Raw genomic sequence first — 14,569 nt, 5'->3', positions numbered from 1 at the left:
AACACGCAACTTCAAATATGTTTAATCTGAGGCTGTGCTGTTGCTGAAAGGTATCGCCTTTCTGATCCCCATGTCTCGGGTTTGCTCCGGCAGCAAGTGGCTGATGTGACTCACTTCCCCCCATGGGACGACCGCTGTGGCACAGGGGACAGCAGGAACACCGGGCTAAGGGCGTGCAGGAAAAGCGAATCTGCTTTTACGGGCAGCTGCACAGCTTTAGGAAGCCGTACCTTAAACCCAGTATCCTGCTGGTGACAGTGACCAGCCTTAGATAAATTAAAGGAAGACATGAGACTCTGAGGCAGGTAATTACGGAGTGATCTGGCCTTCAGGCATTGTCTGTCATTTCCCCCAGTGGTGATGAGTCGGATGTTTCCCCTGTGTCTTATCAGGACTTTTGTGCTTTAAATATGTTTTCCAGTTGCAGATCTGGATATTCTTGCTATCTGCACACATATCTAATCCCTGGTGAGTCTTCACGAGCCTCCCTCCTCGCTACATCCTGGGGCGATGAATTCCATTGACTTAATAGTCCATGTGCTAATGATGGTGCGCGGGGCGGCCCGGCCGGGCACCGCCGCGGCTGCGGAACTGGAGGCTGTGACTGCTCAGCCGGAATTCATAGATTGCTGGAAAAACTGTAAGGGAAAAACTCTTCACATTACTTTGCCGTCGGTCATTTTTTAAATGACTATTCTTACAGTCCATAGAAGAGTGAAATTGAGTAATTATTAGGGAAAGGTTTGGGAACTTCTTACTTCAGCAAGACCCCCCTCAGCTGCCTCGTCGCTGGTAATGAGCATGGAGGGGCGGAGGCGCCGGCACGAGACTGGGAGGGAGTCAGGACTCGGCCGGCGCGGGGCCGGGAAGGAGCCTCCTGCACCCCTCACCTGCTGCCCGGGCGGGCGGGGGCGGCGCTGCCCGGGAACTCGCGCGGCAGGAAGGGAGCGGAGCGAGGGCGGGAGCGGGGCCGCCGGAGCTGCGGCTCCTCCTCCTCCCCGGACCCCGCGGGCTGGGCGAGGAGCGGCAGCGGCGGGGCCCCATGCGGCGGCCGGGACGGCGCTCTCCGCCGCCCGGCCCCAGCACCACCAGCAGCCCCCGCCGCCGCCGATGACCTGGACCAGCAGCATGAGCAGCGGGTACAGCAGCCTGGAGGAGGAAGAGTCGGAGGAGTTCTTCTTCACCGCTCGCACGTCCTTCTTCAGGAGGCCGCCGGGCAAGAGCCGCGCCGTCCCACAAGTGAGTGCCGTGAGCCGGGCAGGAGGGGCGGCTGCCGCCGGGCCGGGCCGGGCCGGCTCCCTCCGGCTCGGCCTCCACGTGTCCGCCGCCCCCTCCCCCACGGGGAAGGACCCGCGGAGCCGCCCGGGCGGCGGGATGGAGCGGGGAGGAGGCGGCCGGGAAGGGCTTCCCTCGGCGGGCTTTCAGCGGGGCTCCCGTGCGACCGGGGGGGTCACTGGAGGGGCCCCTGCCGGCGTGCCCCTCTTGGCAGAGGGACCCCCGCTGCCCGGCGGGCAGGGATGTGACCAGAAATCCCTGTTTGTGCGGTGAGTGACCGCGCTGGCGCCCCGCTGCCGCCTCTGCCTCCTCGCTCTTTCGGAGCTCATTCCGAGGTGAATGACAGACAGCCTCTTCAGCTGCTTTGTTGGCAGCGAAAGGCCCTCTGAAGTGTTTAAGTGGCTTGGTTTACGCGTTCAGGTTCAGGCAAGTGGGACTTTGAGGTGAAGAACTAATTAAATACAAAGCAAAAACTCTGAACCAACCCCTTGTGTGGGCAGGGTTGAAATTCAGTGACGGACCTGTCCGACCCAGAGCAGTCATTAAACCATATAGGGTAAACGTCACACTTTTTTAGCTAAGCAGTCTATCCCCTCTCATTCCTCTCTTTTCAAAGCACAGGATCTCATTGTAGAGATGGCTGGTGTCTTTGGAAACTGCAGGCTAGAGAGCCTGTTTTGTTTATGCTATTTCTTCTTCATCTGCTTCCACCAGCATCAGTGCCTTCTTTCTGTTCAGTCAGTATCTGTTTCTTTCTACAAACCCTTAGTAGTCTTCGTCATGCATTTCAGTGTTAGTATTACTGCTGCTGTGGGGACCTGGTTATAAACTTGCTTTTGAAAGCCTGGATATGTCAGCTGCTCTCTGGTCCACCTGTGGCACTTGTCAAAAAACATCATTTGTTGCCCACAGCCATTCCTGTAGGCTGTGTTCTGCTGCAGAAAGCCAATCTTGGTTTCTGTTTCTCTGAGGTTATTTGTGATTTGCTTAAAACTGAAACCCTCTAGCTGCCCCTCAGGAAACTCCTGCTCCCATTTGAGGAAGTGCAAGAGCTCTCTTGAACTTTAATTTCCTTTGCAAAGTCTGGCAGGGAGCCTGGGCACACCCTCTTCCTACACCTGAGCTTGGGCACTTGGAGCAAATAGGTTGGAACTAGCTGTGTTTCAGGTCATGGCTGCTTCTCCAGGGTACTTCTCTTGACACCTCTCCTCAGCGTTTTTGTCTCATCCGCTTTGAGTTTCAGTTTCCCACTTAACCTCAGGTGTTCTCTGGAAGCTGCCGAGTGCTATGGAGTGTCCTTGAACTTCATCTGGTAACCTATTTGGCCAGCACTGGCTGCCAGCTGGCCCTTAGAGAGTCGGATCCTGGTGTGACAGTACTGTGGGAATAGATACTTAACTGCTGTCTGCCTCGGTGTAGCTACTGTATCGTGACATGTGAGAGGGTCCATGTCTTAATTCAGATCCTAAAAACATACACATCTTTTTAATGCTATTGTATGAATTGTGTCGCTAAATATTAGCTGTATGAGTAGTAAGTCGTGCAGATGCGTAAATTGTTGCGTGTGGTGTTAACGTTTCCAAGCAAGAGGGACTGGGAAAATAAAAAAACAACCCACCCCATAACTGAAATTTCATATTCTGCTCTAGCAATGCTTCCCAAAAGAATACTGCAGTGAGGTGTTTCAGGGTACATATTTAAGTATGAATTTACTAGGCTGGAGCAAATTCATCTGTATTGCTGACTCTGCAGCATCAGAAATACTCAGCTAGTATTTCTAGTCATAAAGTTACTACCAGTTGCTCTCAACTGATGATTTATAGAGAAGAGGAAAAAAAAAAAAACAAACCCTCCAAACAATGCTGAATGTAGATTTCAACAGTCATGTGGCCAGTAAGAGTGAGTTTCCCCTTCCAGCAATAACAGTCATACTAAGCCTCTTTGTAGGGATGAGGATGGTGCTTTTGGTTTGTATTTGAGGTTTAGTTAAAAAATGCATACTATGTTCCCTTGAGCGAAAAGAGGGGAGATGATAGTTATTGTTTCTGTGTCTTTCTCAGCTACACAAATATTAAGTTCTCCAATGTGGGTTTCTCTTCTTGCAGAAGACTTTTAAGTGCTGGCAGTTACGTTTATCCTTCTGTCTTAGCTCCCTCTGCCCCCTTTCTTGCAGGGAAGAAATGGTTTAGAGCATTTGGTTTGCAGCTGTGCCTGCAGAAAAACTCAGTACTAGTGTTTAGCCTTGTTTTGTATGGGTTTCCAAAGAAAGAGAAAATGAAATTTACTAGCTTAAGTAGTGAATTTTTGTCTTCATTTAATTGGTCAAGGATGGGCTTAAATACATCAAATTCTGCAATTGAGACAGGATTAATGGATTGACTGCAGTTGTGGTGTAAAAATTTTGTGATAGTACCTTTGGTCTTTGCTTAGGATGCCTAATCTCTAGAGTGATTAAAGATGTAGACAACTTTTCCCCTTTCTATACCACTTCTAAAAGAAAATTGCAGCATAAAACCATTGCAGCATATAATAGGCGGTATGATGTTTTAGGGTTCAGCAGTAGCCCCAAAGTTATTTCTTAATCAAGAAATGCTTCAGTCTGAGGGCAGTGTGAATAAAAATGCATGTTGCCTTTTGCTGTCTTATTGCTCCTGAAAGTTTAGCTGTATTTAAGATTTCTTATCAGCAGTGTCTCTTGTAAAATTTGAGTGTCAGATAGTAGATGGAGTGCAGTGTGGCCCTGTTTCATGTTTGCAATGAGTCATTTAATAACTTAAAAAGGCAGAACTGTAAATATTTTTGTCCTGCCAGTCTGATTACTCATGTGAGGTTAAGTTATCCATGTACATAGGCTTTTGCAAGATCAGACCGATGCTTCTGTATGATCAAGCCTTTGGAAATTGTCCATTCCCTGTAGATAAAATATCAAAATAAGATATTTGGCAAACTTCTGAAAATTGACCCCTTTCTCTCCCTGTTTCCTCCAACCCACCCCCATCTTTCAGGAAAATTGAAAACAGTCATGCCTGCTGCTGCAAGCCCCACCATATGCTGGAGGGATGTGCATCTTCCTGTGTATGTTTTCTGCACTTTCCTGCCAGTTCCCTGAATTATCCACTTTGAGCAGGGTGGATGTAAATCCTTGCAGTACTTTTCATTTCCCAGGGGTCTCAACAGACAGTGGCCTTTCAAGCATTGTAGGTGGTTAGTTCCAAGCCATGGGGAGCTCATGTCTTCTATCAGGATGACTGCAAAAACCTGAGGACATCCTTGTACTTGGTTCTGCCTGCTCTATGTTTGAGGGCCCCTTCCACTGTAAGTGTTAAAGTTTGAAACATGAGAAGAGGCTGTAGTCAAGTTCTCTCTGCCCTTATGTATGAGGAATCTGTGAGACAGGACATCACTGTGCTTTGTGAAACCTTGCTTTGGAAGCTGGCAGTGCTATGAAGGTCATGGATCTCAGCTAGAAGAGGGCCAGTCCTGCAGGTTCTGTTCAACATCTGAATTGTGAATAGTTTGCACACAAAATGTGAGAGAGTTCTGGTTGATGTCTCATGCAAAATGGCTTGGATATAGGAAGTTTGACACTTGATTGCTGCTTTGTTCTTTGGAAAAAAAAACCAAACAAACCCAAAATGCTGCTGTGTGCTCTGTTTTTCTACCATTTCATACAGGGCTCTGTAAAAGTGTTTGCAAGAAAAGTCTCTTCTGTTCTCAGTTTCCAAAAAAATGCACATGTTCCTTCTGCACCCAAGAATTCATTGCCTCACTGTCAACACTGGTCCTTCCCTGTCTGAGGTCTGATTTCTCCCTCTTTCTTCCCCTTACTGGTCTTGGTCTTCACAGCTTCCAGACCCGCTAAGTTCCTTACCCTGCACCCTCACCCAGTGCACTCTGCCATGACATTAGCTTTGTGGCTGTCTGCATGTCAGTGGGATTTGCAACTGTGGTAATGGTGGTGGGAAAGGAAATTATTAGAAAAGCTGGAAATGGAAAGCAGATAGATAAGAGCAGAGGAGATGTAAAGGGGAAGGGCAAAAGGCAGAGGGCAACAGTCTCATCCCTAGCTAGTCCTAGCAAGGTGATCAGTAATCTCTAATTTCACGTTGGAGAAGGAGGTTTGAAGGGAAAGGTGTAGAAATTTTTTTTTTCAATGACTGAGCTGGTGAAAATGGGAAGAAGTAGGACAAACTTTTGGGCACAGATACCTTTTTTTAGGTTTCTTCCACATGAATTTGCACAGTAGGTCAAAGCATGTAATTGAGAGGAAGAGAGATCATTTAAAAAACCCATTTGATTTGGGAAGAAAACAGTTTCTAGTAGTAAAATGTGATTTGTAGCTGCTCAAGCCTAGTTAGGATGTCTTTGTATTACCACTGTCCATTATTAATGTTTCACGTTGTTTGGCCATTACGACTCTTCCTGGGTTTTCTTTTAGTAACATTCCCTAGGGAAAACAGCTCTCCTGACTACCAGAAAAAATGAGGTTTCTAATTATAGGCTTGCTTTGGAGCCAAAAGTTTAGGTTTGTGTTTGACATGTAGTCGTGAAACTTTTTTTAAAAAGGCAACTAAAAATATCCAGTAATGTTTTGCTCTTTTTTTTTTTTTATCCATTTGGCAGTCAGTGAATATTATGGGATAAACATTGTCGCAACTGAAATGCTTGACAGTTAAGGGCTGAAGGCATGAGTAGGGTAGAGATTGTGTCTATTTTAAGCCCACATCACTGTCATGGTAAACTAGCAGTCCTTATTTTGTGTTTTTGCCTCACTCTTCTCTTGGAGGACTTGATGTGGCATGTGTGCGTCAGTAAGTTGGAGGGGCTTGATGGCCATTTTCTGGTGAACTCTAAGTCCCTTGCTGGTGTCTTGTCAGCTTCTGGAGGTGAGATGAGATTTATGCTCTGTGCAGAGGATGCTGGTTGCCATACACTGGTTTATCATCACAGTTGGTTCTTGGAATCATGGGTTTAAATTTTGAGGACTTAACTATATGAAATGATAACTACTAGCACACACAGAAATTTAAGAAACAGGTTTAGGAGAGATGGACTAACATACTGTCCTAGTCAGAGTTCAAGTCACTAAAACATGTGATGAGTGCTGTTAGATTCAGCAATTTAAGTGTCATGAGTGCAGCACCAGCAGCAGGTAGTATTCAGACTAGATGAGTAACTTTTAACCTTTCCACTGTTTTCTTTAGTCTGTTGTATTAATAACTGTATTAAGTGCATCTCTCTCTCTAAGGCAGTTACTTCTCTGAACTTTGGGAGCACAAACAATGTGTTATTACTTTTGTTATTGACATTTATTTAAGTACCACCAGAGAAACACTGATTATTTATTATTCCTTTTCTCGGAGAAAAAATGGCTTTGATTCACTTATCAGAGTCTTGGGGTACAGTAGCTAGGCTTCACATTAGTTAGATCAGGAGCACTTAGTAAGTGTGGGTATTTTCTTTTAATTGAAGAGTGGTAAATCCAGGAAAGTGCTCTGCAGAGCAACAGAGCTCAAGGTCATCTGAATACACTGAAGAGATTAAAAAAAAAACAATAAAAAGTTGCTTGATGCGATAATTTGATACCTCCTTTTCATTATTTGTTACTTTAGCTGTAGATCAGTGTGTAAGAATAATAGCAGAATAACCATTTTGGAAGAGGATCCTGCTGATTAACATTTAGCTATGACAAGAGCAAAATTATGAAGAAAAACTAAAGTAGAAACTGATGATACAGTTTGTCTCTTCTGTAAAAACTCAGTGGCACCAGTGCTGAGTTAACAGTTGCAAACACTACTGGCTTATGGGTTGGGTACAAAGGGTCAAAGTGAATCATCACAGACTGTCAGCTGGCCTCTCATGGAGTTCTGCAGGGCTCCGTCCTCAGCCCAGAGCTTGTCCACATCTTCATTAATGACTTGGATGCAGGACTGGAAGGAATACAAAATAAATTTGCTGATGACACTAAATTGAGAGGAGCTGTTGAGTCCCTCAAAGGCAGAGAGACATTGATAAATTAGAGAGATGGGCAGTCACCAACTGTATTAAGTTTAACAAGGGCAAGTGACATATTCTGCTCCTGGGATGGGGCAAACCCTGGATGTATGGACAGACTGGGGAATGAGAGGCTGGAGAGCAGCACTGTGGAAAGGAACCTGGGGGTCCTGGTCACGGCAAAGTTGAATATGAGTCAGGCACAGCATCGCCAGCCTGGGTGAGGTTGGGTGTTGTCCTGCTCTGCTCTGCACTAGGCCAGCCTCACCTCTCATGCCACGTGCAGTCTTGGGCAATGTAAGGAAGATATTGCCCAAAACTGTAAGGAATGGCCACAGTGTAAGGAAGATATTAAGCTATTGGAGAGTATCCAAAGGGGGCAGTGAAGATGTTGAAGGGTCTTAAGGGGAAGCTGTATGAGGAGTGCCCGAGGTCACTTGGTCTGTTCAGCCTGGAGAACAGGAGACTGGGGGGAGAGCTCATTGCCATCTGCAACTTCCTCATGAAAGGAAATGGAGGGACAGGTACTGATCTCTCTACTCTTGTAACCACTGACGGAACTCAAGGGTATGGCCGGAAAGTGTGTCTAGGGGAGGCTCAGGCTACATATCAGTAAAAGGTTTGTCACCCAGAGGGTGGTCAGGCCCAGGAACAGGCTCCCCAGGGAAGTCGTCACAGCACCAGCCTGACGGAGTTCAAGAAATGTTTGGACAATGCTCTCAGGCACATGGTGTGATTCTTGGGGTGTCCTATGTAGGGTGAAGAGTTGGACTTTGGTGATCCTTGTGGGTCCCTTTCAACTCAGAATATTCTGTGATTCTAAATAAACTGATGAACAGAGAGTTTTGGATTAAGTGCTCAGTATGTAATGCAGCATTTTGCCTGTGACACTATACTAGTGAGTCAAGACAAGCAATCTAAGCTTCATGAAGAGAGACATGGGAGTGACAGGTCTCTTGTTAGCTCTCCTCATGAATAGGCAGATAAGGCCAATGTGCAGGCAGCACATTGGGCCACGCTATTCAGTGTATCCTGCACTTCATTCTTAGGTAGACATAGCAGGGCTGTTACTGATGCATGCTCACATTAAAAAAAAATAGTTAGATGTTAGCTATATAGATACACAAAATATTTAGATTTATGTATGTAAATCTGACAGACACAGATATGGATTTGTGCTTTTTGAGACCAACATTCAGGAAAGGTCTTAAAACCAGCAGTTCCACAGATGGTAGAGGTGTGCCCTAATGGAAGTGAAGCTAGCCCAGCATGCTGTCATGCCCCTAGTTTCAGTGCAGCCCTTACCTGACTACTGCATTGTCAGGCTTTTGTATGAGTTCAGGTGCCTGTATCAAAGCCTGCACGTTTCTGTAGACAGGTATGAATTGACTTGGAGTGAGTAATTGCCACTTTTCTTTTGGCATGCTTGCTGTTCTGTGAGGTTGGTGAAATACTGGACAGTTTTGAGGAGGGTGCTTCCTATGCAGACATGTATTGGCTATGCTAAGTAGCCACATGTGATTTATGCAGCAGTTAAGAATGCTTTCTAGTTACTCATCTGTGTGTATACTGGAGAGGAATTTGTGTTCCTGCATGCAGAAGAATCTACACTGTGCTGAAAATAATAGTAAAAGCAGCAGTGGGTCATCTGCCTCTGAGGATGCATCAAATGTTGATGTTGGGTTTATAGAAGTACTTGGTGTGCCGGTTGTCAGCTTCTGTCTCACTCTTTACCCACTAAGTAATTGTGGAAAATGCTGTTTGCAAGTGTGTTTCTTTTATAAATTACGTAAAATAATATACTAGGGGAAAATTACAAAGTCTGTAATCTTCTAAAGATATCTCTGTTGTCCATAATTGGGACTGCTTGTATTGTGATCTGTCTCCTCAATGGTCCAAGGTGTGGTCAAGTGCATGGATGCACAGTCTAACCATGCTATAATCTTCCTCAGAGTGCACAGTTCTTCTGTCTTGTGTTTGCAACACACAATCAATATGGTCTCTTTAAAGCCTGATTTATTATTGGTAATAATAAAAACTGAATACCAAGTTCTTCTCTGACTGAACATGATAGTTTGCCAAATATTTAAGTGCTTAATTTTATTTCTGCTGAAGCAGGAATCCCAAGATTTGACTTGTCCTCCTTGAAGTAAAGTTTGTAATAGAACAAATTTGTTAATACTTCGCAAGTAGTTTAACACCTTGATTGATGGTTAATAACCTCTGTTGTAGAGGACTTCCTCTCAGTGACTTCTTATGTACAGTTGTGCCTAGGGCACACTAGCCTGTAAACTGGAAAGAGTTTAGTTCAGGTGATTCATTTAGAGTGTTCTTTTTCTCTTAGAGGGTTCCTCTCTTCTGAAGAATTTGGCTCCTCAAGACCAAAGACTGCTCATCTTGCTTTCAGTCCACCAGCAACTTGATTTAGTGTGTTCACTTAGATATATAAGCTGAGAGTGTGGAAGTCTTTTTGTTCAGAGCTGCTCATCTAATTGTAAAATATTCTCATAGTTCATAGGAGAAGCATCTGGTAAAGCTGTATAAACTCCAGCAACTGCACTAGGGATTTCAGCATGACCAATTGTGATTGTGTGTACAGAAACTGGCATATTCTTTGGCACTGCCTGAAAGATTAAGAATTTGGTGGTTGTGTATTGCGTAATGGGAGAACTGGTCTGCATTGTTTCTCCTCATGTTTTAAATGAGTAAGTTCAAGAATCAGTATTATTGAAATTAGCATAGGAGTCAGTGCAAATTTTCAAAACAGATGCAATCCGAACTACTGTATTACAAATTTTTATTATATTATTGATGTGTGGAAAGGTTATGTAATCTAGGCATAGACAGGTATCTTATGTTACCATTTATGATAAAATATGTAAAAAAAAAACCCAACCCTGTTGTTTTTGTGTCTTTGATTACCTTGCAAGTAGCAGAAAAGTTAATGTGTGGCAAGTGACCTAGGCTGTGCCTAAAATGCACAGCAGGTACATGCTGTAGCCAGCTGCAGAACTGATCCCCCAGCTTTCCAGACTAGTGACTTAAAGAATGGTCAGCCCCTTTTTTCTTGCCATGCATGTGTGTTTAACTTTGAAAAGCAAAGCGAGAAATGGAGAGCAAGGGTTTCTGGAGAAGCATTTCTGGATCCATCAGGCTAGACTGTTGAACCTAAGCGTTGAAGACCAAGAAACAGAAACATGAGCAGGAGGAAAGTTTGTTTTAATCCTGTCATACATACAGGCTCCCCATTTCCCTCGCCAGGAGTACTTAGATACAAAAATTAGAACCATGTGATGGCCGTGATATAGCCAGGGGTAAATGCTGCTATAAGGGGGTGCTCCTGAAAACTGCTAAAATAAATCCCTAACTCTCCATGTGGCATGGACTTGGCAACTGAAAGCTAGAAATAGGTGTAACTTTTATATCTGATAGTGAAGGAGGAGTAGAAGGAAGGAATCTTTGTGTACAAGACTTGCTCCATCTCTTGAAAGATAATATGAGCATTTATCAACTGCTGAGAGCAAACTGGAGTAAATTTTCCTGCGTATATGTGAGGCATGGTAAAAGTCATTTGAGATGAGGAGTTGATTTGTGACTCTGTTGTCTTTTAGGAGCTCTGTTGGAAAGAAGGAAGAGAAAGTATTCTGTCTGTCCTGCTGTAAGTGCAGGCTGAAAAACTGCCTGTTCATATTTCTGCACATAGGATCAGTGTCTTATGTCCTCCGAAAAACTACACAGCTTAACCAAAAATTCATGCTTGAGGCAGTTGCTCCATTAGGTACCCACATCCAAGTGCTGGCAGTGTAAGAACAGCAGAGTCAGGGGAACATTAGTTGTGCAGGAAACCTGATGCAAGCAGTAACCAGACTCCCATGTAATCTGCGCAAGAGAAATCTGCTTTATTAAGGGGAACTTGATCTTTCATTAAAGAAATTTTCTGGTCATGATAGTCACAGCTTTCATGGAGCCTAACTTAGCACAGTGTTACTTTTCTACTGCACTGTCTACATAAATTTGTAACTCTAATGCCTGATTTTCTGTATTTAGAAATTTATCCAGATCTTTGGGTTAATTTTGATGTAAAATCTAATATTAGGGAGAGTTTGCAGTTTTTGCATGAGTTAGCAGGTCAGCTTAAGATGAACTGGTAATACTTAACTTGACATTCAGGGGTGCTTTATTTCTTGAATTAATGGAATGCCTTTTTCCGCTTCCAAGAATATGGGATACGGGGTGATAACTAATGTCAGGAGCCTTAATCAATTCTTTCTGTAATGAAAATAATTTAGCTGCTTTAGAGAGCCCAGTAAGGGGATCCCAGGATCTAAGTAAATGGTTTCACAGTAGGTAGTTAAGATAGTCTTCTGGCGTGGGGCTATTGTAGAGTTCAAAGACTTTGTTATATTTGGTAATATAATTTAGTTATTTCCCTGGAGAAGTGACTCTTAAAATAATGAATTGCTTTTAGTTACCTTTTAGTCACTGTAGTGGTAACAGACTACTGCATATGCATATGAATATCAGAAGGGACAACTAAGCTTCTGGACATCAGTCAGCTAAACCTCTGAATCAGATAATCACATTATTGTAAATTTCATTTTTCTATTCTCATTGAATATAAAGTTGAATTAGTTTATGTGATTAGTTGCCTTTCTTAAGTTTTTTCTTTGAGCTTTATGACTATGTCAAAAATCATTCCTGAACGATTTCCTATACTCCCCCCTGCTCCCCCTTATTTTTTCTTCAAGGTCCTAGCCAAGTAAGAGCTTGCTTTATTCTTTGGGTGCTAATTGCTTTCCCTTCTTCTTTAAGTGTGAGACTGACTCATGCTGCTGTTGCTTATAACAATTATAACAAGAATTGCTGATAAATCTAAATACATTCTCTAAACATTCTCTAAAATCAACTGCACAGTATTGCTTTGGGGTCTGATTCGGGCTTCATGGGAACAAGTTTGTTTTCACAGAAATTGAAAAACGGTATTAGTGTTCAGCTGACCATGTGATCTATTACTCTGAACTTTTGTTGGTCCCTTGCTTGCCTAGGAGGTATTTTTACTGCTTTAAAAATAGTATAATGTTAGCAAAATAAAATTCAGCTTAACTAAAACTACCGTGTTTTAATTAAAGTATGTTAAAGAAAATATCTTCTATAAGACTTTTAATTCTGTGCTGTAAATTACAACTTTTTTCTTGAGTGAATATTCAGTAGACTGTTGTCAAAGAGTATAATAATTGGGAGAATGTTCTTACTGCTGACTCAAACCTGTGAGCAACAGGACTTTATGAAGTCGATTTAACTGTGGGTTTTAGGCTTTTTGGTTGCTCTGGTCTGAATTCTTGCTGTATAAAATGAAGCGGACAGTTCCTGTGCTTAGTATGGTGAGATTTTTATGATCTGGATAAGGCTGGGTGCCAATTAGCCAGCCACTGTCTACCCTTCACAGTGTAGACAGTTCTTACATCTTAGACCTGATCACAGCCTATGTAACATTATTCCAAATAAATGCCAAGTATTTAGGCAAGGTGGAGAACCAGTGATGCTTTGTAAATCAAAGCGGCTCTGTTGCTAGCAGGGCATGTTCCACCAGGGTTTCTCTTTTGGTTTGCTAAACCATAGGGCACTTGTGGTTGCCTTGATACTGTGATAGGAGATTTGTTATAAAATACAGAAGTAATTCCTGATATATACCTTTCTCAAGTTCTGAATGAGAATGGAACTGTCTCTAAACCAGTAACCCTAAAGAAGTGTTCAGCTATCAGAAGATCAAGTAAGTTGGTTTGAAACATAGCAGGCTGTGTAATGCAAATTTGTTTGACTTCTTTATGATCACCAAATCATAGTGAGGTTTCTGGGAGTTTAATTCTATGTTTTGTCACCAAAAAGCTGCTTTGTGCTCACCTGTGCCTGAGATGAAGTTTTGAAGTGTGTTTTCAGGCAACAAAGTTATTGGCAGCACCCCCTTGGTTTGGCTCATTCCTCTTGGGTGTCCTTGGTTTTCCAGTTGCTGTTATGCTGTCCCTCACTGGCAGCAGTGGACATGGGAGCTTCTGGGAGGAGACTTATACCTACTGAACTGAATCCTATGGAAGAATGAATTTTCTTCTCTTACTATGCTTCCCTGGAAGGGGTCATTCCACTTGCAAGGAGAGCTTTAGGTACTCTTACAATGGAAATCTCTGCTTTGATGGTGGTAACAGTTGGTGATTAGAGTATCCAAACTGTTGTTCCGTTGTTCCACATGTTCCTGTGACTGACGGGTGATAAGATGTGCCTTAATACAAATCTTGGAGGGTTTCAATAACTTACAGGTTATTCCAGTAGAACAGAAGTTATATATTTAGAAATATCTTTCTAAAGATCTGTGTTTGCCCAGTCATGATTAATAGAATTATATCACAGGGTTTGTTTTATGGCTAGAGTTTGTGGGTTTGTCTACACTGACAGCTGCTTTTGAATTCATGTGAATGTGTTCACATGGTGGGAAGCTTATCTCAGGATGGGGGAACATGACTGTTTATATTGTGCTAAAAGGTTGATATGTGAAGTGAAACATCAAAGCAGTTTCTAATGCTCTGAACTTTAAAACTTACAGTTAATTTAATTAAAAAATAATTAAATGCACATCTTTCCCCACCTCTAAATGCAGACCCCAAATATGCTTCAAAGCATATTTGATTTTAATGATTTGGTGATTTCCTCCCTGAGGCTTTTTTTAACTTACCACTGGCATATGAAGATGTAGCTTTGAATTGAAATTATAGTAGACTATTAGTGCAGTAGGTGTTTGCCTCCTAAGACAGTAAAATAACATGTTCTGTGGAAATAGCCTTGTATTAAAAAAAAAAAATCCTAAACATAGTGATTTTTCCTCTAGCAGTCTTAAGTTCATAATACACTCCTTTTTTAGTGATTTATAGCTTAAGCTAGCTCCTGAAGCAGCTTGGTTAAGTGCATGATACGGAATGCTAGCATGCCACCCTTGTTATTTCACTTTTTTCTTCTTTTGTCTCCTCCCCCTTGAATTCTAATGAAGTGTCCTGTTTTAAAATGAGTTTGATTTTAAATCAGCCTTTATGGCCAATGCTGGAAAAAATAATGTAATAGATTTACTGCACTAAGTAGTTGTAAAGATGTTATGTGGAGGATATGGGATTGGAGCTCCATGCTCCCTGTCTGGATTTAACAAGTAGTAACCTGTATGTTTTCATCTTCAGAGATCTATCTGGAAGATAGAGTGGGAAAAAAAAATTCAGAAAGCATTTAACATTTGGTAGTAATTATGTCAGAAATGAAAGGC

At 42.8% G+C, this 14,569-nt stretch overlaps 1 protein-coding gene across 2 annotated transcripts in view; it reads left to right on the top strand.

The window, feature by feature from the left end:
- Positions 1 to 14,569, top strand: part of RASSF3 (Ras association domain family member 3) — a 90,443-nt gene that overhangs the window by 36,661 nt on the left and 39,213 nt on the right. The window contains exon 1 of one of the 2 annotated variants that reach the window (XM_053942228.1): positions 1,036 to 1,239. The exons of the other annotated variant lie outside the window; for it this stretch is intronic. Within the exon in view, the coding sequence (XP_053798203.1) occupies positions 1,111 to 1,239 (129 nt within the window). The 5' untranslated portion in view covers positions 1,036 to 1,110. Of the gene's footprint in view, positions 1 to 1,035; positions 1,240 to 14,569 lie in introns of those variants that run through there. 2 annotated transcript variants of the gene reach the window in all.

This window comes from Vidua chalybeata, chromosome 5 (genome assembly GCF_026979565.1).
Source record: "Vidua chalybeata isolate OUT-0048 chromosome 5, bVidCha1 merged haplotype, whole genome shotgun sequence".
Taxonomy (NCBI): domain Eukaryota; kingdom Metazoa; phylum Chordata; class Aves; order Passeriformes; family Viduidae; genus Vidua; species Vidua chalybeata.
This window is presented reverse-complemented; position numbering and strand designations above follow the sequence as displayed.